This window comes from Rhamphochromis longiceps, linkage group LG9 (genome assembly GCF_057381845.1).
Source record: "Rhamphochromis longiceps isolate RC_006_pf linkage group LG9, R_longiceps_female_GT1.1, whole genome shotgun sequence".
Taxonomy (NCBI): Eukaryota; Metazoa; Chordata; class Actinopteri; order Cichliformes; family Cichlidae; genus Rhamphochromis; species Rhamphochromis longiceps.
The window spans coordinates 36,062,515-36,088,009 of record NC_140565.1 but is presented as its reverse complement, the minus strand read 5'-3'; the positions used below and the strand labels follow the sequence as shown (position 1 = coordinate 36,088,009).

At 44.0% G+C, this 25,495-nt stretch overlaps 2 protein-coding genes across 5 annotated transcripts in view; both read left to right on the top strand.

The window, feature by feature from the left end:
* Positions 1 to 11,361, top strand: part of LOC146662805 (NACHT, LRR and PYD domains-containing protein 12-like) — a 33,114-nt gene extending 21,753 nt beyond the window's left edge. For 2 of the 4 annotated variants that reach the window (XM_085417627.1, XM_085417628.1), the window contains 4 exons: positions 1,964 to 2,140; positions 4,589 to 4,765; positions 10,087 to 10,260; positions 10,933 to 11,361. In XM_085417627.1, the coding sequence (XP_085273753.1) occupies positions 1,964 to 2,140; positions 4,589 to 4,765; positions 10,087 to 10,260; positions 10,933 to 10,972 (568 nt within the window). In that variant the 3' untranslated portion in view covers positions 10,973 to 11,361. The remainder of the gene's footprint in view (positions 1 to 1,963; positions 2,141 to 4,588; positions 4,766 to 10,086; positions 10,261 to 10,932) is intronic. The other 2 variants (XM_085417626.1, XM_085417629.1) reach the window with 2 other exon arrangements.
* A 4,593-nt stretch (positions 11,362 to 15,954) lies between these two features.
* The window catches only part of dnah5l (dynein, axonemal, heavy chain 5 like), a 60,116-nt gene continuing 50,575 nt past the window's right edge, over positions 15,955 to 25,495 (top strand). The window contains exons 1-8 of the mRNA XM_085417603.1: positions 15,955 to 16,005; positions 16,620 to 16,845; positions 17,194 to 17,294; positions 21,869 to 22,057; positions 22,125 to 22,199; positions 22,321 to 22,410; positions 25,187 to 25,258; positions 25,384 to 25,488. Coding sequence (XP_085273729.1) covers positions 16,620 to 16,845; positions 17,194 to 17,294; positions 21,869 to 22,057; positions 22,125 to 22,199; positions 22,321 to 22,410; positions 25,187 to 25,258; positions 25,384 to 25,488 — 858 coding nt within the window. The 5' untranslated portion in view covers positions 15,955 to 16,005. The remainder of the gene's footprint in view (positions 16,006 to 16,619; positions 16,846 to 17,193; positions 17,295 to 21,868; positions 22,058 to 22,124; positions 22,200 to 22,320; positions 22,411 to 25,186; positions 25,259 to 25,383; positions 25,489 to 25,495) is intronic.

Sequence of the window (25,495 nt, the reverse complement as noted above, 5' to 3'; positions counted from 1 at the left end):
TCACTGTGTTTAATCCTTTAAGACCGGTCGTGGCGGGCACGCTCCGTTGTGCATAACTATTTTTAAATCTCTGTAGAACTGGAACCACATAAGCTAGCGCAATAATTTTAGTTGCATATGGAACCGGAGGAGTTGTACTTACATGTTATGCCATCAGCTTGTCCTCGGTCACGGTTTCCTTCCACTTATAGCTTTGCAAATATTGCATCAAAAGCACTTGCAGCAACAAAAGCATAATATGTCAGAAACACGCTTTGCCGATCCGATCAGCTGTTTGCAACACTTCCTAGGTTGGAATAGACGTCAGCGCGAACTATCACGTGTCCGCCATTACCTGCCCGAAACCGGAAGTGATGTCATTTTCGTGGAAAATTTAGGCGTTTTTTTTTTTAACCTTCAGGGTCTTATAAACCTACACTGGTGTTTTTAAAAGTCATGTTTGACTTTATGCTTTTCTGTGTCGTTTCTGGGATGCTTAGAACTCATATTGCACTGCTGGAAATCGTTTATTTTGATGCACATTCTGTTTGTTTGCAAATTTGCAGTATAATATTTATTTTCGTTTTTCCTGCAGTATATAAAAATTGGTCTATCTCAAAAATGAAACTATGAAGACACTCAAAATAAATTTCCTGTGGTGGGAAACTATTTTGTGCAACTTTTTGTATTTACAGTTTTGAGGGATAAGCCTCTTGAATTTCTCTAACTACAAATATATGTAAAAACACAAAAACGTAGTTTATTGCACTTTTTTGTAATTCATGTAGTTTCTATGGACTTAATGTATACATATTATTAAAATTTAGGCTATAATGGTTGTATTGATGTATAGCAACTTGAAATACTCTCAAAAATGGCTCCACAGCATGTAAAAATATAAAGATAAGCTCTGGCGGACTAAAAAACGACATTTTCCGCGAAAATGTCACTTCTGGTTTCGGGCAGGTAATGGCGGACACGTGATAGTTCGCGCTGACGTCTATTCCAACCTAGGAAGTGTTGCAAACAGCTGATCGGATCGGCAAAGCGTGTTTCTGACATATTATGCTTTTGTTGCTGTAAGTGCTTTTGATGCAATATTTGCAAAGCTATAAGTGGAAGGAAACCGTGACCGAGGACAAGCTGATGGCATAACATGTAAGTACAACTCCTCCGGTTCCATATGCAAAACAAATTATTGCGCTAGCTTACGTGGTTCCAGTTCTACAGAGATTTAAAAATAGTTACGCAAAATGCAGCGTGCCCGCCCCAACCGGTCTTAAAGAGTTAATAACAATCAGCTCATATTAGACAATAAGCTATATACCAGGAACTGATCACAGTCAGGTCAACCAGCTCTGAGCATGCTCAGTCTGAGTTATGGATATTACGGTTCAAAATGGCAACGGGTAAATAACGACCAGAAGCTCCGTGTGAATCCAGAGGAGCAGGAACATGAATAATGACAGTAGATGTTTGTGTGAGGGAAGCAAATGAGTGTGTGATGTTCTTTCAGTGTTGCACTTTGTAGACGCTCCCTGAGCACTGGTCTCACAGCCAGCTGCACATAGAGACCAGTGTTGTTAGTCCAGGTCAGAAGATGACTTGTTGGAATGAAAATGAGCTTGTAGTTTGTCTGCTTTAATAATGTGACTGGAAAAAGGTGTTGGACTTCAAATATGTCCGTTTCTGTCACACTTCACCTTTAAAAGTGAAGCCATGTGGTTCCTGGAAGGAAAAACACGACTTTTTCAAGTCTTTGTCCTGTTTTTATGAGAAATGTACGACTTTAATGTGAAACATTCAGAGTTTTTTCTCTTGTTGTGTTTGTTTGAAGCTGCTTCCTGTTGGCTTCAGCTGTTTGGAGTTTCCATTTTCTAAACTTCTACGTTCTGAACCTTCTTCAGCTCTGAACAGATGATGAAACACTGAATGATTTCAAGCACTTTGTCTAATAAACTTACATCTTTCATTCTTTATACAGATTGGTGAGCTGTGGTTTGTCAGAGATCAGCTGTGATTATCTGGCAGCAGCACTGAAGTCCAACCCCTCCCATCTGAGAGAGCTGCACCTGAGCTACAACAACAACCTGCAGGATCCAGGAGTGAAGCATCTGTGTGGTTTCCTGGAGAGTCCAGGATGTAAACTTGAAACTCTGAGGTCAGTCAGCATGTTTTAGTTGTGCTGAGATGAATATGATGTGAAAGTTGTGCTGACACTAAACTGCAGACATCAGGCTGATATTATACTGATCCACACTGAGGATCTTCATGGTAAAGTCTGTTTTCTTCTTCTCTGGTTTAGTCCATTGACTGCAGCAGAACAATGTTCACATTTCAAAAGCTTACATGAATGAATGAGTGGACAGAAGTGGACAGAGATCATCTGAAGCCCTTCAAAGGCTTTAAATCAGCACATTTCTCTTTATTCTTTATCAACTCTGTTAGTTTCTCTCAGTTTTCTGTGGAATGAAGCTAACAGCAGGCTAATAAGATGCTGACCAATAGGTTTCTATTAAAGGTTGTAATTTGTATATGAAAAAGGTGTGGTCCACCTGCACAGGTGAGCAGTCCATCACAGGGCCAACAGAGAAAGACAGAGAAGCACTCTCTCACATCCACACCTACAGCCAATGTAGAAGCACCAATGAACCTAAGCAGCATTTCATTGGACTGTGGGAGAACATCCTGTCAGGGCTCTGTGTGTGGGCAGGCGGAGAGGAGGATCCAAACGCAGGACTCAGACACTAACTTGAAACTCAAAAACCTCAGCTTTATTGCTGGTACAAAAACAAAACATGAATTGAACACGGAATAAGGAGAACCGAAACACACAGGCATAATCTGATGGTACGACGCGACACAGAGCATGGGAAAACACAGGGCTTAAATACACAGGGTAGTAATGAGGGAATGGGCAACAGAAGGGAGACACAGCTGGAGGAGATCAGGGCTAACGAGACGGGGGAGCTAAGCTGCACACACTAACATAAGACAAAGACTTTCACAATAAAACAGGAAACAAGAATTACTAAACCAGATGCAGACATGACACTGAGAGACAGACTAGACACTGAACAGAAACTGTAATACACATGAGAACCCAAAACCTAAGAACTGATCCCTCACCAAGAATAGAAACAGATGTATAATGATAATAATAAACAAAGCACCAGAACATCAGAAAACAATCCATAATGCAAAAATAAACCAAAACATAATAAACTCAAAATACTGGGTCCAACGGACCCAGAACCGTGACACATCCAACCTCCACAGAAAGGCCAACAAGCTTCAACCTACAACCTTCTTGCTTTAAGGCACTAGTGCGAACCACTTTTCCCCATTTCAGCCCAAATCCTGCATCTTCCTGTTTCTGACTCCAGGCCAGCTCCACTAACACTGTCTCATCAGACACTGCCACCTAGTGGAGGAAGTCTTAGTTCCATTTGAAGCTTCAGATTACAGTTAGTTCCTTTACAAAGAGGTGGAGGTGGTGGGGCCACAGCACCATCATCACTGAGTGCCAGAGGACACTTAACCTTTGTTTCCATATGCTGGGAACTTCCTGTTGTTCCAAGGAGGACTGGAAAATGTTCCTCACAGCACACTTCAATCATTTCCCTCCCACAGCATCAGGACCAGGGCTTTTTCTCTCTTTGGTCCCACTAAGAGATTTCCACACAAACACCTCATCAGTGGGACTCTCAGAGCTACCAGCCCTTTGCTACAATCACAAAGCTCTTCATTGAAATCAATGATATCAAAGCTGGAATCCAATGAGTCCAAGTCTTCTGCTGATTCAGCATCACATTCATCTTTGCTGCTTGTTCTGCATCCCCACCATGGACTTCATTCCTTTCCAAGCCAGCCTTGAGTGTCCTTTATTCAGCTCATCCTCTGCTTTACTTTTACACCTGATTTTAGCTGCTTTATCTCTCTTTCAACAAGTTTCTGTGCCTCAATCTTTTTCTCCTCTCCCTCATAACAAGACAGCTTCTTCTGCCTGAGAACATGTTGGAGTGATTTACTAATCCAGGGCTGCTTATTGGGGAAAATACTTCCTGTTTCCAAAGTAATCCTCATTTTCCCCAGAAAGAAATCTCAGTAGAAATCGATGATCTAAGTGAGAACATGAGCCTTTCAAAAGTCCCAGTGGGTGCAGTCAAAGCAGTCCCTCAGTCCCAGTATAGAGTCTTTGGTCCAGACTGGAACAACTGTGTGCCCAGTTTGAGCTCTCTTCAGTCCTGTGACCTGACAGACCCAGAGGGGCCATCACATCACATTTAGAAGCTCCCCTGATGGAGCCACAACACATGTCCAACACTTAGTCTGTCTTGTTGGACCAACTGGAAGAAATGATTCAAGGACTTAGTCACAGAACAGAGATTCAAATCTCCAAAATCCAACTGGCTGCATCAGGACATATAGTCTGAAACTCTGCACAGTTTCCTGTTTGAAGCTGCTTCCTGTTGGCTTCAGCTGTTTGGAGTTTCCATTTTCTAAACTTCTACATTCTGAACCTTCTTCAGCTCTGAACAGATGATGAAACACTGAATGATTTCAAGCTCTTTGTCTAATAAACTTACATCTTTCATTCTTTATACAGATTGGAGAGCTGTGGTTTGTCAGAGATCAGCTGTGATTATCTGGCAGCAGCACTGAAGTCCAACCCCTCCCATCTGAGAGAGCTGCACCTGAGCTCCAACAACAACCTGCAGGATCCAGGAGTGAAGCATCTGTGTGGTTTCCTGGAGAGTCCAGGATGTAAACTTGAAACTCTGAGGTCAGTCAGCATGTTTTAGTTGTGCTGAGATGAATATGATGTGAAAGTTGTGCTGACACTAAACTGCAGACATCAGGCTGATATTATACTGATCCACACTGAGGATCTTCATGGTAAAGTCTGTTTTCTTCTTCTCTGGTTTAGTCCATTGACTGCAGCAGAACAATGTTCACATTTCAAACAGTGAGACTCAACGTATGGCCCGCGGCCCACACGCGGCCTGCCCACCTTTCCTGATTCAGAGAGAGGGGACCCTGATTAACTGTGTAGCTTCTTCCTCACAGTTCTAAGTATCAGACACAACAATGAATCATCCACAGCTGACTGTCTTTAGCAGGTCAAAGGTCACGGCACACAGCAGACAGTGGGAAATATTCTAACTCTGATCATTTATCAGCACATATCCATATGTATAAAAACAAAGCTGACACTGTGAGACTTGATCAGAGGTGTGATCATCACAGCAGAGGCCTTTGTGTCAAAGTCACTGAGGATCAAACAGAAACACATGAAGCAGATTTTCCTCTTCTGGCTTTTTATAGCAGATAACCTTCAAAATCTTCTGCAGTCGATCAAAAACTGAAGCAAACCATGAATCAACATGTGAACATGAGCTGATGCTGCTGAAGTGAAGCAAAGTTACAGAGGTTTGATTACAGACACAGCTGAGAGTTTGTAATCTGTCATCATTTTAAAAAGTTTCCATGGAACAGCAGAAATGAGGCTTTACTGTCAGAGGCCGACAGCACTGAACACAACAGCAGACTGGTGGCTAATAAACAGTGAATGATGCAGAAACAGATGTTTGAAGCTGTTCTTGGAGTACACTGAGAGAGAGAGAGCTGTGCAGGCAGGAACAGCCAAAGTCAGAGAGAATTCATGAGCATGTTTATCAAACGTGAAGCAGAGTTTGGATCTTCTTTTGCTGCTGCTTCACTCAGTTTTGGTTGGAGACAGATGAAACCTGCAGCTTCAGGATCTGTGAGCTGTCCACTTTCAGCCCCGACGGCGTGTCCGTGTCCGTGTCGTCGAGTGAACGATCCACGCTCTGTGTTTCCATCTTTGTGTGTTTAGCTGCTCTCATTTACTGTTTTATCTGTTTGCTGCTTGTTGAAATAGTTTGTGAGCTTTAAGCTGAGATTCTGGCAAAATACATTTATATTAAACATCGATTCAGGATTGAATGAATCAACATCGTTTTATTCAAATTAAAACCATTTAAATGGGAACATGAATTTTTTACAGCCGCCTCTAATGCTGGGTGATGTCAGCTGGTCCATGTGCAGCTGGCTGTGAGGCTCAGGGAGCGTCTACAAAGTGCAACACTGAAAGAACATCATCCATAAATGTTGAGTAATAACTGGACTCTCATACAGCGAGACTCAAATGCCTTTAAACATCAGCTTATCCTGCTGATCCAAGTCCAACACTGAGTTTGTAAAAACATGTTTGTCAATCATTTTGTTTGGTTTCTGAGGAAAAAGATTCAATAACTTGCTGCTAATACACAACATTTCATCATATTTCCTCATAACCCTCTTTTGTCTGACCATTTGATCCCATTTGAATTTGCAATAAAGGATCCACAGAGTTTGGTGACAATGATGACAGTAGATGTTTGTGTGAGGGAAGCAAATGAGTGTGTGATGTTCTTTCAGTGTTGCACTTTGTAGACGCTCCCTGAGCACTGGTCTCACAGCCAGCTGCACATAGAGACCAGTGTTGTTAGTCCAGGTCAGAAGATGACTTGTTGCAATGAAAATGAGCTTGTAGTTTGTCTGCTTTAATAATGTGACTGGAAAAAGGTGTTGGACTTCAAATATGTCCGTTTCTGTCACACTTCACCTTTAAAAGTGAAGCCATGTGGTTCCTGGAAGGAAAAACACGACTTTTTCAAGTCTTTGTCCTGTTTTTATGAGAAATGTACGACTTTAATGTGAAACATTCAGAGTTTTTTCTCTTGTTGTGTTTGTTTGAAGCTGCTTCCTGTTGGCTTCAGCTGTTTGGAGTTTCCATTTTCTAAACTTCTACATTCTGAACCTTCTTCAGCTCTGAACAGATGATGAAACACTGAATGATTTCAAGCACTTTGTCTAATAAACTTACATCTTTCATTCTTTATACAGATTGGTGAGCTGTGGTTTGTCAGAGATCAGCTGTGATTATCTGGCAGCAGCACTGAAGTCCAACCCCTCCCATCTGAGACATCTGGACCTGAGCTCCAACAACAACCTGCAGGATCCAGGAGTGAAGCATCTGTGTGGTTTCCTGGAGAGTCCAGGATGTAAACTTGAAACTGAGGTCAGTCAGCATGTTTTAGTTGTGCTGAGATGAATATGATGTGAAAGTTGTGCTGACACTAAACTGCAGACATCAGGCTGACAGAATAGAATAGAATAGAATAGAACAGAATAGAATAGAATAGCCTTTATTGTCATTGTACAGAGTACAATGAAATTGGAGTGCCACTCCCTTGGTGCAAGATTCAATAATAAATATAAATGTAAAATATAAAAAGTACAATAAAACAATCGCAAGTACTCAAACAGTAGTAAGTACGATATATACAGGATAGCAGCATTAATATAATGACAGTGTGAATAGCAGCATAATATAATGACAGTGACGGTATGGTATAGCTAAGCAGGTTCAATTGTTTTGTGCTTATTTACTACGGTGATAGCTCTGGGAAAGAAGCTATCCCTGAATCTGTTTGTCCTGGTTTTATGTGACCTGTACCGTCGGCCTGACGGTAATAGTTCAAACAGTTGGTTGCTGGGGTGAGAGTGGTCCTTGATGATATTGCCAGCTCTGCTGAGGTACCGAGAGTTTGCAGTGACCTCCAGGCTGGGCAGAGAGCAGCCAGTGATCTTCTGGGCTGTGTTGATGACCCTCTGCAGTACTTTCCTGTCCGCAGCTGAGCACCCTGCATACCATGTTGTTATGCTGTAGGTTAGGATGCTCTCTATGGTGGCTCTGTAAAATGTCACCAGCAGCCTCTCCTCCAGGTTGTTCCTCCTGAGCACTCTCAGAAAGTGGAGACGCTGCTGGGCCTTTTTTTAACTGATCCACACTGAGGATCTTCATGGTAAAGTCTGTTTTCTTCTTCTCTGGTTTAGTCCATTGACTGCATCAGAACAATGTTCACATTTCAAACCTTCAAAGAAGAAAAAAAAATCCTCCACTGGATGATTCACTGTGAAACTCTCCAACTCTTCATTCCACCTTAAAGTCTGTGTGACACTGAAATCCAAAGCAAAATGTGCGTTTGCTTTACAGACAGCAGTCCAACACAAACATACACACATCATCCAAACACAGTCCAACATCCAAATCTCCTCCACTGCCAGCATGAATGATGGGAAAGAGAAGGAGGAACACTCTGACATTCAGGGTTAGAATGAGTTTCATGAAGCAGACTGTGAAGATCAAAGCTGCATTAGAAAGCTTACATGAATGAATGAGTGGACAGAAGTGGACAGAGATCATCTGAAGCACTTCAAAGGCTTTAAATCAGCACATTTCTCTTTATTCTTTATCAACTCTGTTAGTTTCTCTCAGTTTTCTGTGGAATGAAGCTAACAGCAGGCTAATAAGATGCTGACCAATAGGTTTCTATTAAAGGTTGTAATTTGTATATGAAAAAGTGCTTTGGCTCAGCAGGGATCAGCTTACAGGTAGAATACAGCTGCTGGATGGGATTAGCATGTCATAGCTATCTACCAAACTGCTAACTGGGGGATTTCAGGCCATCTATGGATCATTTTTGCTAACTGTTTATTCAGCTTAGGCTCACAGGGCTGCAGCCTGTGCCCTAGCTGTCATAGGGCAAGAGGCGTGGTCCACCTGCACAGGTGAGCAGTCCATCACAGGGCCAACAGAGAGCGACAGAGAAGCACTCCCTCACATCCACACCTACAGCCAATGTAGAAGCACCAATGAACCTAAGCAGCATTTCATTGGACTGTGGGAGAACATCCAACCTCCACAGAAAGGCCAACAAGCTTCAACCTACAACCTTCTTGCTTTAAGGCACTAGTGCGAACCACTTTTCCCCATTTCAGCCCAAATCCTGCATCTTCCTGTTTCTGACTCCAGGCCAGCTCCACTAACACTGTCTCATCAGACACTGCCACCTAGTGGAGGAAGTCTTAGTTCCATTTGAAGCTTCAGATTACAGTTAGTTCCTTTACAAAGAGGTGGAGGTGGTGGGGCCACAGCACCATCATCACTGAGTGCCAGAGGACACTTAACCTTTGTTTCCATATGCTGGGAACTTCCTGTTGTTCCAAGGAGGACTGGAAAATGTTCCTCACAGCACACTTCAATCATCTCCCTCCCACAGCATCAGGACCAGGGCTTTTTCTCTCTTTGGTCCCACTAAGAGATTTCCACACAAACACCTCATCAGTGGGACTCTCAGAGCTACCAGCCCTTTGCTACAATCACAAAGCTCTTCATTGAAATCAATGATGTCAAAGCTGGAATCCAATGAGTCCAAGTCTTCTGCTGATTCAGCATCACATTCATCTTTGCTGCTTGTTCTGCATCCCCACCATGGACTTCATTCCTTTCCAAGCCAGCCTTGAGTGTCCTTTATTCAGCTCATCCTCTGCTTTACTTTTACACCTGATTTTAGCTGCTTTATCTCTCTTTCAACAAGTTTCTGTGCCTCAATCTTTTTCTCCTCTCCCTCATAACAAGACAGCTTCTTCTGCCTGAGAACATGTTGGAGTGATTTACTAATCCAGGGCTGCTTATTGGGGAAAATACTTCCTGTTTCCAAAGTAACCCCCATTTTCCCCAGAAAGAAATCTCAGTAGAAATCGATGATCTAAGTGAGAACATGAGCCTTTCAAAAGTCCCAGTGGGTGCAGTCAAAGCAGTCCCTCAGTCCCAGTATAGAGTCTTTGGTCCAGACTGGAACAGCTGTGTGCCCAGTTTGAGCTCTCTTCAGTCCTGTGACCTGACAGACCCAGAGGGGCCATCACATCACATTTAGAAGCTCCCCTGATGGAGCCACAACACATGTCCAACACTTAGTCTGTCTTGTTGGACCAACTGGAAGAAATGATTCAAGGACTTAGTCACAGAACAGAGATTCAAATCTCCAAAATCCAACTGGCTGCATCAGGACATATAGTCTGAAACTCTGCACAGTTTCCTGTTTGAAGCTGCTTCCTGTTGGCTTCAGCTGTTTGGAGTTTCCATTTTCTAAACTTCTACATTCTGAACCTTCTTCAGCTCTGAACAGATGATGAAACACTGAATGATTTCAAGCTCTTTGTCTAATAAACTTACATCTTTCATTCTTTATACAGATTGAAGAGATGTGGTTTGTCAAAGATCAGCTGTGATTATCTGGCAGCAGCACTGAAGTCCAACCCCTCCCATCTGAGACAGCTGGAGCTGAGCTGGAACAACCTGAAGGATCCAGATGTGAAGCAGCTGTCTGATCTTCAGCAGAGTCCAGACTACAGACTGGAGACTCTGTGGTGAGTAGAGTGATGGAGTGAGTGGGTGGTGCTGTCAGCAGTATTGTACTAAACACAGTCAGTATGAAACAAAGATGCAGTGTTTCCTGTAAAGCTGCAGCTTCTCAGTGAAGCTGTGAGAGGAGAACGGTGACAGGCTTCAGGATTGGACACAAACACTTCCTGTTTCTCACCTTTATGGTCACCATAGTAACGGCTGACACGCTCTGATCAAACACTGTCAACAGCCAATCAGCTCTCTGAACAAAGCAGCACGCAGACCAATGACTGCATTCTTTAAGTTTAAAGCAGTGAAGATCACAGTCTGTAGGTGAGGAAGAGTTTAGTGAGAGCAGATGTTTGGATGGAGTTCCTCCAGTTAACAGCTGGAACCGTCCATCTGGATTGTTGGGCTTGTTGTTGGGGTTCCTACAGAGCTCAGAGTGGACACACCAAGGTTCTTCTAATGAATGAAAGTCCAAACTCAGACTAGGAGGGAAAAACATCTTCAGCAACTTCAATAAAAATCCAAAGATTAGAGAAAGTGAAGCAACAATGAGTCCTAGTACAGTCCCAGCACTGACGTCCCTGCTGCTCTTTATACTGGATGTGCTGCATCACTGACTGACAGCTGATGAAGAGTCTCTGGAAACACTCGTTTATCTCCTCTGCTCTTCCTCCTTCTCTCTGCAGGTGGTCAGGACTGTCAGTGCTGCAGAGTGAACTGCTCTGAGAACAGCTCCACTGTCAGACACAATGTAGAGTCCAGCATCATCCCTGTGTGTCCCTCTGGATCTGACAGGATCATCTTTTTTTTTTTTCTTTTTTTTTTTTGCCTGTCCCGTTTGGCTCTTTTGCATCAGAATTGTTGTCTAAAGGCAAAGAAAGATGCCCAACGGATTTACTTTACCAAACTGACCATCCCAGCCTTGCCGTAATGGTCCATTTGATTCACCTTTTATTGTTTATTTTATTTTCACTTACTGAATACGGGACAGACTTGACTGGGGGAAAGAAGGGGAGAAAGAAAGAGGGAAAGAGAAAGAGCTGAGAAGAGGGACGGGGGAGAAGGGCAAAAGACAAAAACCAACAGAACAGGCAGAGAAAAAAAAATGCATATATCAATCACCTGGATCACCTGCTGAGAAAGAAAAAAGAAAACAAGCAGAAGAGAACAAGAGTAATAGAATAAACAGCATCACAATGATATATGGGAATATGACAGTAAATACTAAATGTTAAACATTATTGTGCAGCACATAAGATCAACAGAACACAGTGTGCTTTGAGGTAGGAGCCAAAAAGGGTGTAGTTTGTGGGTGTGATCACCCGCGTGTACACCTGTGAGCATGGACACGCTTGTTTTTTGTTTTTTAAAAGGTTCCTTCATGTAATGATCTGCTAGAGGGTGGGGGGGGGGGGGGGGGGGGGGGGCACAGCCCCGTCCTCCAGGGCATGAAGCAGGTGTGGAGGAGATCAAAACTCCAGACATCCAGAGGCCCCCAGAACACAAGAGACCAAGGAAGACCTGGTCTTCCTGTCAGGAAGATCTGACAGGATCATCAGTGTATCTGGACTGCTCTGCTGCTGCTCTGTCCTTCTACAGTCTCTGCACAGTCTCTGTCTCACTCTGGAAAGACTTGTTGTAATTACAGAACATTAATATGATATTCAAACATGTGATCTTCTCTTTATTTCTGAGTCTTTACCAAATAAAGAAAAACCAAACTAACAAACAGAACCTGTCGTGTCCTTTTTCACCACATCTGTGAATCTTTTCTGTGTTTCCCTCTTTTCCTCCTTCCTGCAGCTCCATCTTCATCATTCTGTGTCCAGTATATGTGAACATGTCCAAAGCATCTGAGCCTCATGTTGCCCGTTTGTGTGAGTTACGCCTGTCGTTGTGTTGTGGTGTATAAATCAGGGGCAGGAGACAGCGCTGGATCTCTGAGTTCTTTACTGTCAATTTCTGCAACATCTAGAAATGCAAACCTGTGAGCTGTGTGTGTTGTGCGTCTGCTCGGCCACCTCTCCTCCGGCCATGCTGGAAGCAGCTGTGTTTGACAGTTTTATCCACTCGACAATAATCGAACAAATTAAATGTTCAAAAATATCAACTTAAGCACTTCAAAGTCAACAAAAAGCTTAAAACAATTAAATAATATTTCAGTGAAAAAACAACAGCTCATAAGAGCGATACACAAAATAATACAGAAACCAACAAACACAACTTATTAAGCAGGATCCATGTTTTTGTCACAAACACTGAATCAGCTGATTCACTCTTTATGTCTGAGTTTTGTGATTATAGTTCTGGTTTGTGTGTCTTCACTGTGTCCCACGTCTCCTTACTTTGGACTCTGTATTTCCTGTTTTACTTTGACAGTCCTGTGTTACTGTTTCCTGTCTCGTGTGTGTAATTGGTCCCAGCTGTGTCTCCCTCCTGTCTCCCGTTCCCTGATTACTAAACTGCGTCCACGCCGCCGGCGCTCCTCTCCACAGCTGGATTCCAGGATTTCAGAGCATCCAGCTGTGGAGAGTGATGGAGACACTTTCTCTGCTCCCTCAGTAATCAGGACAGTTTATTGAACATCAGAGGACATAAAGGACTGTTTTTCACCTGCCCGTTCTGAAGCTGGACATTAAAGACTGCTGGCTTCAAGGACATTAATCCCAGTGTCAGCCAGCCAATAACAGCCTGTGTTTTTCAGCTCTGTAGGAGTCAGAAATAAGAAAGACACAGACTGCTAACCTCTCCCTGCAGCAAATAAGCTCCGCCTCTTCCTTTCCTGTATATGAGTGATTTGATTCTGACACGAGACACAATGAGTTTTCTGTTTATTGTGACTTAAAGCGAGCAGCAAAGACACTAAACTGTGTGTTTCCAGCTGAAGCTGCTGTTTGTGTTGCTCCCACAATACTGTCTAAAACAGTCAGTGAGGAAAACTCAGTTTCTGCTTCCAAGCTCATTGTGAGAGGACACATTGTGTTCCTGCAAGTGCTGATTTTGTCTGCATCCCTGAGTTTAGTGAGCTGCCTCCAAGGACTTGTGAAACCCAGTGTGTTAAGGCTGCATCTCCCAGATGTTCCCACCTTTCCAGCACAGACGATAAATGTTCCCACAAAGGCTCAAAGACTGTTTGACTTTCTGAGTGTTGGCCTCAGGAGATTGCTCAGTGAGCACCTGAGTGTTTCTGGGACATCGGACACTAACTGGAACTTCAAGTCTGGTTCTGAAGCTGCACATGCAAAGACTGTTTCTGGTTGTAGAGACCTGGCTGTTCCAGGGATTGTAACCTCCCCAGAGGCTGAGCTGCTGACCTCAGCTGACTCTGGAGCCTTGAAGGTAACTAAGTTTGCACCGCTCGGGTGAGTCAGCTGCAACAGCCTCCACAGAGAGCTCACGCAAGCTTACCCAGCCTGCTGAGGATTTTATGCTGCTGCAGCCCAAAAGGCATCCTGAGCTGGCTGACAGCCACCCACAGCTTCAGCTGCCTCAGCCAGGGGTCTCCACACCTGCTGGCCCTGCATCTGCTCCGACTGGGGGCTCCGGAGAGCCGCGCCAGCCATCCATCTCTGCTGGGGCTCCTGTTTGAGAATGTAGGAGTGTAAACTTCAAATATCTGCTCGGTTTGTCAAGACATCACACATTTGCAAAAGTGCTCCGACGTTTTTGGAGACGTTGTAACGTTGGGTTGTGTTGCGTGGTGGAGAGGAGGCGGCAAAACACCTAGCACGCTAGTCAGAAGAACACACACCCACGCTGGTATCGATAATCCACGGTGGTTCTTTAATACGCCTTCTTCAACAACCATATACAGTGGGGCAAAAAAGTATTTAGTCAGCCACCGATTGTGCAAGTTCCCCCACTTAAAATGATGACAGAGGTCAGTAATTTGCACCAGAGGTACACTTCAACTGTGAGAGACAGAATGTGAAAAAAAAATCCATGAATCCACATGGTAGGATTTGTAAAGAATTTATTCGTAAATTAGGGTGGAAAATAAGTATTTGGTCACCTCAAACAAGGAAAATCTCTGGCTCTCACAGACCTGTAACGTCTTCTGTAAGAAGCTTTTCTGTCCCCCACTCGTTACCTGTATGAATGGCACCTGTTTGAACTCATCATCTGTATAAAAGACACCTGTCCACAGCCTCAAACAGTCAGACTCCAAACTCCGCCATGGCCAAGACCAAAGAGCTTTCGAAGGACACCAGGAAAAGTATTGTAGACCTGCACCAGACTGGGAAGAGTGAATCTACAATAGGCAAGCAGCTTGGTGTGAAAAAAATCAACTGTGGGAGCAATCATCAGAAAATGGAAGACATACAAGACCACTGATAATCTCCCTCGATCTGGGGCTCCACGCAAGATCTCATCCCGTGGGGTCAAAATGATCATGAGAACGGTGAGCAAAGATCCCAGAACCACACGGGGGGACCTGGTGAATGACCTGCAGAGAGCTGGGACCAAAGTAACAAAGGTCACCATCAGTAACACACTACAACGGCAGGGAATCAAATCCCGCACTGTCAGACGTGTTCCGCTGCTGAAGCCAGTGCATGTCCAGGCCCGTCTGAAGTTTGCCAGAGAGCACATGGATGATACAGCAGAGGATTGGGAGAATGTCATGTGGTCAGATGAAACCAAAGTAGAACTTTTTGGTATAAACTCAACTCGTCGTGTTTGGAGGAAGAAGAATACTGAGTTGCATCCCAAGAACACCATACCTACTGTGAAGCATGGGGGTGGAAACATCATGCTATGGGGCTGTTTTTCTGCCAAGGGGACAGGACGACTGATCCGTGTTAAGGACAGAATGAATGGGGCCATGTATCGTGAGATTTTGAGCCAAAACCTCCTTCCATCAGTGAGAACTTTGAAGATGAAACGAGGCTGGGTCTTCCAACATGACAATGATCCAAAACACACCGCCCGGGCAACAAAGGAGTGGCTCCGTAAGAAGCATTTGAAAGTCCTGGAGTGGCCTAGCCAGTCTCCAGACCTCAACCCCATAGAAAATCTGTGGCGGGAGTTGAAAGTCCGTGTTGCTCGGCGACAGCCCCAAAACATCACTGCTCTCGAGAAGATCTGCATGGAGGAATGGGCCAAAATACCAGCTACTGTGTGTGCAAACCTGGTAAAGACCTATAGTAAACGTTTGACCTCTGTTATTGCCAACAAAGGTTATGTTACAAAGTATTGAGTTGTATTTTTGTTATTGACCAAATACTTATTTTCCACCCTGATTTACCAATAAATTCTTTACAAATCCTACCATGTGGATTCATGGATTTTTTTTTCACATTCTGTCTCTCACAGTTGAAGTGTACCTCTGGTGCAAATTACTGACCTCTGTCATCATTTTAGGTGGGGGAACTTGCACAATCGGTGGCTGACTAAATACTTTTTTGCCCCACTGTAAGTCACTTAGATAACTTAAAAATGTTGTTGTTTGACCTTTTTCAGTATTTTATTTGTATACATATATATAAATATATATACTGTGTATTTTTATGTCTTTTTGAATCTTCGACATCATTGTAAATGACTTCAGTGGCTGAAATAAATGACTTAACACCCACAGAGGAGGCAGCTTTGTTGTGTGTTTGGTTGCAGAGTTACTAAGAAACACACACAATCCCCCAGCCTGGGTTACCATGGAGACAGTCAAACTTTCATTCACTTCCTGTTTCCACTGTTAGTCTGACTTCACTGGTTGGTCCCAGAGTATCAGAGACTCGTCCTCAGACAGACGCACACAGGTGAGTCAGCACAGGTCTTATAACCCTGCTGGTTTCTGATCTGATGAAACATCGTCTCATTATTATTACTGAGTCTTGTTTTTATTTGGGAGCTTTATTAACACCACATTTATCTTTATCTGTGGTCTTATGGATAGATGATGGCAGCACAGTTTCACAGAAAGATGATACCATCAGTCAAAAAAGGAAATTATTGAAATGAAATGTTTATATTAAACATTAAAAAGGAGAAAAAGCTTTGTGTAAAATCTCTTCTTATTTAAAAACTAGCAGCTTTCATTGGTAGCAGGTGAGAAACACGTGGCTGTGTGAATAAAGGAGTTCAGCACATGTGCATCAGAGCGCACAGCAGGGGTAACCTGGACATCTGTGACGGTTATTAATGCACAACTATAGCTGCAGGTTTAAGAGCAGCGCATGCTGCAGTCAGAACTGTTACCCAATGAAAAGATCTGCAGCTTCATGAAGCAGCTGAAAGATCAAACAGTCCAACATTTACAAAGTGCTGTTAGAGGTCCAGCTGAAGCAGTACAGATGTGCTCCTGTCCCACACTCGGTCCAAATGAATGAGCTTTAAAAATGAGATTACTGAGAATATTTGAATTGTGACTCAGATGGCAGATCCAGGCTCTCAGCCTCCAGCTGAAACTTCCAGTCCTCCCCCAGCCAGAAGCTCTGATGCTGGGCTGAGAGACTTTGATCCTTCCCTGGATCCAGAAGTCCAGGAGGGAGAAGGAGAACAGGACCTCCTTCCTGATCTGGAGAGGCCTGAGGGAAAGAAAGATGGAGCAGACAGAGCTTTGAACAAATCCAAACCTCCTGAGCTTCACCTCCACAAAGGTGCAGACACTGATGCACAGATTCACATGTGACACCTGCAGCGTCCAGCTTGTGCCGCTGACATTATCTCCACTCTGATACAAGCCTCATTCACTCGCTCACACACGTTCATACAATCACCTTTTCCTCACAGTCACACACATGAATGTAATGAGGGGAACTCGGGTTCACTGTCGTTCCTCAGGATGCTTTGATATGTGGATGAAACCACCGACTGTCTGAAGCACTCTGAAGTGTTCATGATGGACTTCATCCTGATTAACTCTACAATACTTGTTACAGGCCTTTTATATGGAATAATATTCTTTTCCATTAAAGCTCTGAACATTCTCACTCTTTCTGGACCAGGTGTGACAGGTGAAGGACACCGGCCAATAGGAGGACAGAACCTGAGAGCCATTAGTCACATGACTTCAGCTGCTGCTGCCTCACCAACCACTGGCCCCTCGGTGAGTCTAGAGTTACAGCAGTGACCACAGGAAGTGCACACGTGTGATCTAAAGCTACATGTGGGCCTGTGACCATCAGTCTTCTCACTGTGGTGGACGGGTTTGTGAGTCCCTGTGATGCTGGGAGTGTCCAGGACAGGCGCTCCTGATCGGGTCTCTCATGGAAAGCTGGTCCCAGGAATTCCTGGAAAATTCCTCCACAAAAGAGAACTGGGAACATAAGTGCAGAGTGACAGAGGTGCTCAGCAACCCTGCTGTTATATGGGAATAGAACCAGAATAGTCGGCAACCACTTGAGTTAAGTTAGCCAAAGAGATGCGACTCAGACTGACTTCATCATGTTGGCAACGTGTCTGCATTGATAAATTCCAGTTATTCACAAATCAGAGAATAATTGCAGTCGTTCAGAGACAGATTGTGATTGTTTGGAGGATGTAATCGTTTCCTTCAGGGAGCGTGTTGGACGCTCAGTGTCCGGGTGATTAGCTGGCTGATGCAACTACTTAGAATCAGTTTGTGAATATGAAGACAATCAGTGCAGTCACTGGACAAACTCTGATTCTTCCTAGTTTCACTCTTGTTTCAGTCCAGCGTGGCTGAGGTGGTAAAAAATGATCTGACTTTTAGCCACACAGCTGTCTGCTAGAGAAAAAGCCTTTGTGCACAACTTTCTTAAAGGCAAACGGCACCATGTTCACTGCAGCTGCAGCAAACGCAGCAAAGAGTGAAAGTTGGACTGAGAATGTTGTGACTGTTTCATGAGAAAGAGCAGGAAACAACCATCACACACCCAGACACAGTGCTGGGATTAGAATTAGACCAGTGCTTCCCAAACTTTTTCCAGCCACGTACCCCTTGAGACATGTCACCCTCAGCCGCATACCCCCTACTACGAACGACTCTTAATTAGTGTCTATAAATACATTGCAATATCGCATGCATAAAGATAAATACTGCACAGTCGATTATTTCTCACCACCAAATGAATTTATCAATATTTTTTAGTAATGACAGAGTTTTAATAACAAACTTTACTACTTAATACTAGCAGTGTATCAAAGGATTTATTAGAATTCACTTTTTTGTCGAGAGCATAAAGGCCATGAACTTTCATTAAACAGAACTTTATTTAATGTGATGGATGTGCTTGAGCAGAGGCACACAGCTCTTCAATGTTTGGCTCAATTTGGGAAAGGCTGAGTCTTAAATCGTTTTCCACACAAAGTCTTGCTCTGTATTTTGTTTTCATGTTTGTTAAAGCAGAAAATCCCTTTTCGCATAAGTATGTGGTGGCGAAAGGCATCAGAGTCTTGACAGCGCGCTTAGCCAGCGCGGGCTGTTCAGTGCGCAGCCCTATCCAGAAATCCGCCAGGTTCTTTTGAGCGTGTTCAACTTTTAGAGATCCATCTGTGGCGATTTCAATTAGGCTCTCCTGGTCAGACGGTGATAACGAAGTAGGCACGGCGGTGAACGGGTGACGTATCCAATCATTTGAGCCGTCCGTCTCTGGGAAGTATCGGCGTAACTGCACCGCCAGCTCCTCAAGGTGCACGTTACATTCGCGCTTTACACTTTTAGATAGTGTGAGATCATTAGAGCACAGAAAATCATGCAGCACAGGAAAGACTTCAGTGTTGTTTGTATCCAAGCAGTTCTTCCAAAGGTTTAACTTCTTTATCATGGCCTCAACTTTATCTTGAACATTGAATATAGTTGCAGAAACGCCTTGTAATCCGAGATTGAGCTCGTTCAGACGAGAAAATATATCACACAGATAAGCCAGGCAGGTAAGGTACTCTTCATCATGCAAATGTTCAGACAGCTCAAAGGGATGGTTACTGAAGAAAACTTTAAGTTCATCCCTCAACTCAAAGAAACGGGTCAGCACTTTCCCTCTAGATAGCCAGCGAACCTCTGTGTGGAGTAATAATGTCTCATGCTCGCTGCCCATCTCATTGCACAACGCAGCAAATAAGCGGGAGTTCAGCGGCCTGGCTTTCACAAAGTTAACCATTTTTACACTCGTGTCCAAAACATGTTTCAAACGGACAGGTATTCCCTTTGCAGCAAGAGCCTCTCGGTGGATGCTGCAGTGTACCCAGGAGGCATCTGGCGCGACTGCTTGCACACGCGAAACCACACCTCCGTGTCTCCCAGTCATGGCCCGTGCGCCATCAGTACAGATGCCAACACATCTGTCCCACACGAGTCCATGTGTGTTCATGAATGTGTCCAGCTTTTGAAAAATATCTGCGGCAGTTGTCCTTTGTTCCAGCGGTTTACAGAACAGCATGTCCTCCTTGATGGTTCCTTCATGAATGTAGCGCACATATACGAGAAGATGCGCCAGGCCAGCCACATCCGTGGACTCATCTAGCTGTATTGCATAACATTCACTGTGGCGTATGCGCAGAAGTAGCTGCTGTAAAACATTTTCTGACATTGCATTGATGCGCCGTAAGACAGTATTGTTTGATGATGGAATGGACTGTATCGTCTTTTTTGCCTTTTCCCCCAACATTGTCCCTACCATATCTAAAGCAGCAGGGAGAATGAGGTCCTCCACAATAGTGTGGGGTTTGTTGTTTTTAGCCACTCTGTAACTGACCATGTAAGATGCTTGTAGTCTGTTTTTATTCATAAGATCTGGCACCTGAATGCAGGTTTTACTTGTTGAAAGTGATTTTAGCTGTCGCTCAAAATATTCCCTTGGTTTATTTTTCAAATGGGGATGATTTGTCTCTAAATGTCTGCGCAAAAGTGAAGGTTTCATTGAGTTCTGAGACAATACTTTTGCACAAATAACACACTGTGGCCGGGGAAATCCACCAATATTTATACACGTAAACCCCAGCGAAATATAATTGTCATCATATTTGCGCTTCTTTGATGAGGTTGTGTTACAGTCCGTGCTGTCATGCTTTCTCCCACTTTGACGCTCCGCATCAGACACTTCATCACTTTCCACATGGCTGGCTCCAGCTATGCTAGCCACTTGGCTAGTAACCACAGATACATCCCTGCTAGCACTGCTAGCATCCAAATCTGACGAACACATTGTTGTTGAACAATCACCTGTGCGGTCACTGGAAAATGCATCTTCAGATATGAGCTTATTGGTTGTTGTGGCCGGTGTCTCTGTGGTAGGGCCTTTTTTTCTTGTTAACCACTTGTCCATTTTCGCGCTGCACTGAATGCTTGGAGGCAACTTCAACTGTTAGGTGTCAGTCATTTGGGCAAATCACGCCCATGTATTTTGTCAGAGCTATTTTTTTTGCTGAACACCAGAGGGTGGTATATAGTCATGTATTTGACAGGCAAAAAAAAAACTGCATTAGCGCAAATTTCGGCTTTTAAAACTTTTGATCCCCACTCCAACCCCAACCCACGCGTACCCCCTACAGCCACTTGCGTACCCCCGAGGGTACGCGTACGGTAGTTTGGGAACTACTGAATTAGACTTTAGAGCAAATGTAGGACAAAAGCTTTAATGTGAAAGAGGAAAACCCAACAACAGCCAGAGCATGAAGCTCAAACCTATACCAATCACCAAGAAAGCTGACAGGCCTGTGACACGTCAGAGACGCCGTTCAGATCAGAAAGAAGTTGGTTTATTGACAAAATGTAAAAAACCAAAAGAATCAAGTCAACCTTCAGTTTAGAGCGAGTCGACCAATCAGGCACAGCAGCAGCTCTAGAATAAGCAACAATTTGATGTATTACAAACAACCTTTCATATACACACATACATATGGCTCATATGCTGTTTAAAAAGGGCTCAAAGACCCAACAGATTACACAAAGTATAAAAATACTTTCATTCAGCTGTGCATGAGACAGAGAGACGACTACAGTTAGTAACATGGACTCACTTTGTTTCAGCCACGACACAAAGTAACACAAAGTAACACAAAGTAACACAAAGAGCAGAAACATCAACAAGGAGGCAGAGCAGCAGCAACTCTCCATGAGCTGTGAGGCTAACAGCCACCCACACTTCCTGTGATGCATAATGAAAACAACATTAACCTGAAGGATGATAACAACAGAAAGAAGTCTAAGCTAACGTTACACAGCGCTCACACAGTGCTGACTGTACAGGCCTCACACAGCTACGACCTGCATCCACAACACCTGATCCTACTGAACACAAACAAGTTAATGATATCTGAGCGATCCAGGGAAGGCTTCCAGGAAGGTGAGGATCCAAAGACAGCTCTACAACAGCATCAGTCAGCAACAATGTTACTAATCACTGACTCTTTCATCCTTTATACTCAATCAGAAAGTGCTGTGTTCACATTTGTTTCTGCTGAAATCCAGACACTGAAAATGTTTTAAAGTTTGAATAAACTGACTGAACTTCTCACGAGTCCAACCGTGAGGAACACTTCCCCCCATGACACATCACAGGAGAACGTCTCAGTGGAGGGGGGGCAGGAGCTCAGTTTAGGCCGTCGCACTCAGAATCGATGCTCCAGTCAGGGTCAAACGTGGTCCTCAGAAACCTGCAGATGTTTGGGCCAAGCTCTCACTGGTCTCTGCGTCTGTAGACTGAGCTGATGTTTCTCCAGGTGTCTGGTAAAAGGACGATGCTGCTGTCCAATGAGGCGAGGAGAGAAGTAGCCAAACAGGCGAGAGCCGTGAAGGAGGAACGGCGGGCAGCTCTGGATGCCCGACATAAATACCTGATGAGCAGGCTGGCAGACGCCGGCAGCCTGGAGGAGGCGGCGGTGGAAGACGCCATCGTCTCTGATGACAGAGTAAGTTCAGAGACGTGATCCTTCCTCAGAGTTGAACCTTTGAGTCATTAATGTCTGATTCTTCCAGTTCAGTCTGATCCATGAATTCTTTGCTGCAAACGGATCCAAGAAGCTGATTTTCTTCTATCAGGATGTCAAACAGGTAACTTTGACCACATTTCAATGACGGACACATGAAGGTCTAACCGCTCTTCATAATCTGCTGTCCTGTTTGTTGCACCGTACTTTGTATTCATATCTTTTAATATCTGCCTTTCTCCCAGAGTCTGTCCTCCCATCAGTCTTCCTTTGTGGACGCATCAAACTCAGCTGTGGCTCAGAGGAAACTCTTCCTCACTACGGGGAACTCTGAGGTTGGCTTCAGCTTTTTATGCTTCGTTAATGTGAGAATCACAGAAAAATGCTGATATGAGTGGAAGGTTCTGCTGGGAAATTGGCAAAGAGCAGATTATTGAACAGCGAGGCAGACAGTTCGTTTCAGTGATGCCAGTTTATTAGAAACGAGGACTGTGGGGCTGCTGGAAGTCAGGACGGCCGTTCTCTGGGTAAACCTGACAGCTGAGGTGGAGAGCAGGATTTATCCACAGACGGCTTCTTCCAATCAAATGTCCTGAACACACCTGAGCTGTTACACAGAAACATGTCTTAAAGCACGAGCCTGGATCAGACTCGAGGACTCAGAGCTGTGTGACGTCACATTGATCCACCTCTCGGGGTTTTTGTGTTCTGATGTATCGGATTTCTCTTTAAGCTCCAAACAATCCCGAGCCTACGATTCATCATTGTCCTGTTCAGAGATGATGAGCCTGAGCGTGTTTGTGTTTCCATGGATCAAACTGTGCTGCTTTGTTTGGTTAACGAGGTGATTAAAGTCTTTGAGCAAACACTGGATGACTGACAGCTGCAGGCTGAACATCAGGAGGTCGAGAGGCCGAAGTCTGAGGAGCTCCACAAACACTTATTCACAGAAAAAAGGACTACAAACATGGAGGAGCAGCAACATGAGCTAAAGGCTACATGCTAATAACACTTCCCCTGGATGTGGTTCTAACAGGATCATGAATGATGAAGCATTTAAAGTCAGTTCCAGCCTGAGTCGGTGCCGTGTTGGCAGCTCTGATATGCAGAAACTTTCAAACATGGCACAGGAATAAAAACACTCCTGTGACGTCAGAGTTTATGAATGATGACAAACTGCTGCTTGTTTTTAGAAACGTTGTTGATGCTTCAAATGATCAGGAAACAAAAGCTGAATAGATCCACTTCAAACAGGAGAAGCTTCCCAGTTTGCATCAGCTGGGAAACTCGCTCATATCCAGTGTTGGGCCAGTTACTTTCAAACAGTCATTAAACATTCATTAAGTCATTAATTATAGTTACTAATTACTTCTTCAAAAAAGTAACTTAGTAACTGAGCTACAAGGTTGTAGATGTAATTAATTACTTGAAAAGTAACTATTGTGTTACTTTAAAAGTAGCCTCTGGGCTCCAGGGTATAATCGGCCATCGTGAACTCCTTTTGTCAGCGTCCTGGGTCGCAGCGTTTTGTGTTTCCTTTTGGTTTCATCTTGTGTTTGCTGTTTATTCTGAGTTTGTGTTTGTTCTTAGGGTTTGGTTCTTATGTTTAGTGCTTCGTGTTTTCTCAGCCCTGCCTGTGTCTGTCCTCTGTGCTCTGTTCCTGTCCTTGTGTTGTAAAACAGTCTGTGTGTTTCCTGTTTTACTTTGAAGGTTTGTGTGTCGTCTTGTGGTTCAGCTGTGCTCCCCTCCTGTGTGTCATCCCCTCATTACCTGCTGTGTATTTATAGTGTGTGTCTGCATGACTCTGTGTGTCTCCACGTCTCTCTGCCTTCTTCGTGTCATCTCTGTGTTTCCCTGCTGCCCTCATGTTTCCTGCTTTGTCTGTTAGTTTGTCCCAGTTTAGCTTGATGTTCGCTTCTTTCCTCACCTTTGTTATTGTCACTGTAAATAAATCTCCACTCGCATCTCCACCGCCGTCTGCATCTCGGGTCCTCGTTCATTCCACCGCACGACTGCTGCCCCAGCCGTGACAGCTGCTGATGTTTCCTCCACATTTACCTTTAAAAACTATTTACTTTGCCTTGTTGGGTCTCATTGTTTTCAGCACAACCTCACGTGTCTGAATCTACACGTATGTTTTCATTTTGACAAACTGTGTTAACACAACTGATCTAAAATCAGACAGAAAACATAAAAAGTTATTTTTACTGTAACAACCACGAACATGTTGAACGAATCATTTTCATAACTTTAAATATAAATGTGAAAATTATGCACAAGTTTTGCAAACAACAAAGTTATTTGCAGCCATTTACCTTTTTTTTAATAACCATTAAACTATTTCCAGAACAATCAGCTGTTCTTCAATAAGACGCCACAAATTATTTGTGCGACTCCAAAATAATCATTTGTGTCCAGTATAAAGGAGAAGATGACAGCCTGATAGCTGCAGGTCTGACAGCAGCTCATAAGCAGAGAGGTCTCGCTGCTGTCCTCAGACAGTCAACATGAAACTATTGAGGAACAAACACGTTTATATTGTTTATCATGACTCTGGTTTCACTGGCCCATCAACACAGTTTATAAACTGGTATATGTCACCTTGTTGCTTTGTCTGTAAGTGGTCATGTGATTGACCACGACTCCTTTATTCTTCCTCAGCCAAACAGCAGCACTCGTGCCATTGTTTTGCCCCCTGAGCTCCAGCTGTTGTGCCAAAAAGTGATGGTCTGTCTGCAGGAGCGCACAGCTGCTTAAAGCTGCAGCGCCCAGATTACTTACAGCTACTTCCTGCAGCTGATATAAGCTGCTGTAAGCTGAACACAGCTTCAACCGTCTGTTTGCTGAAACATAGTAACAGACCATATTTTCTTGTTAGTAACTGTAACGGTGTTGTAGCGATAGGAGTAGTAATTAGATTACTCGTTACTGAAAAAAGTAGCGCCATTACTCCCATCACTGGTAACGAGCAGCCTGCAGAGCTCTCCCCGTCTTTAAAGCCCATGAAAGGTTTTCCTTTGCATGGTGAACTCTGGTGACAGAGTGCAGAGGAAGTGCTCTGTCTGCGTCACGTTAAAGGAACCTGAACTCCATCACGTTCTGTGTTTCCAGCCTTTACTGGGGAAATGTCTGTTCTTCCTGAGAACCACTGAGAAGGCCATAACCACCGCTAACGTGCAGCAGGTCAGTAACTGGTCTGGGTCACCTCCTCACCTGCAACTTTAACAAACTGCACAGACCTCATTGGTTGACTGTGACGTGGATGCAGCCAATCATTCTAATCTTCTGGTGCAACCTGATGTTTCCAGGAAGTGAACTTTGGCGTGTTGGACTGCAGCGGCACCGGCGGCGTCCTGAACAGTCTGGAAACTCTGCTGACTCACATCATGCTACCTGCTCTCAGGTCGCAGCAGGTAAAAC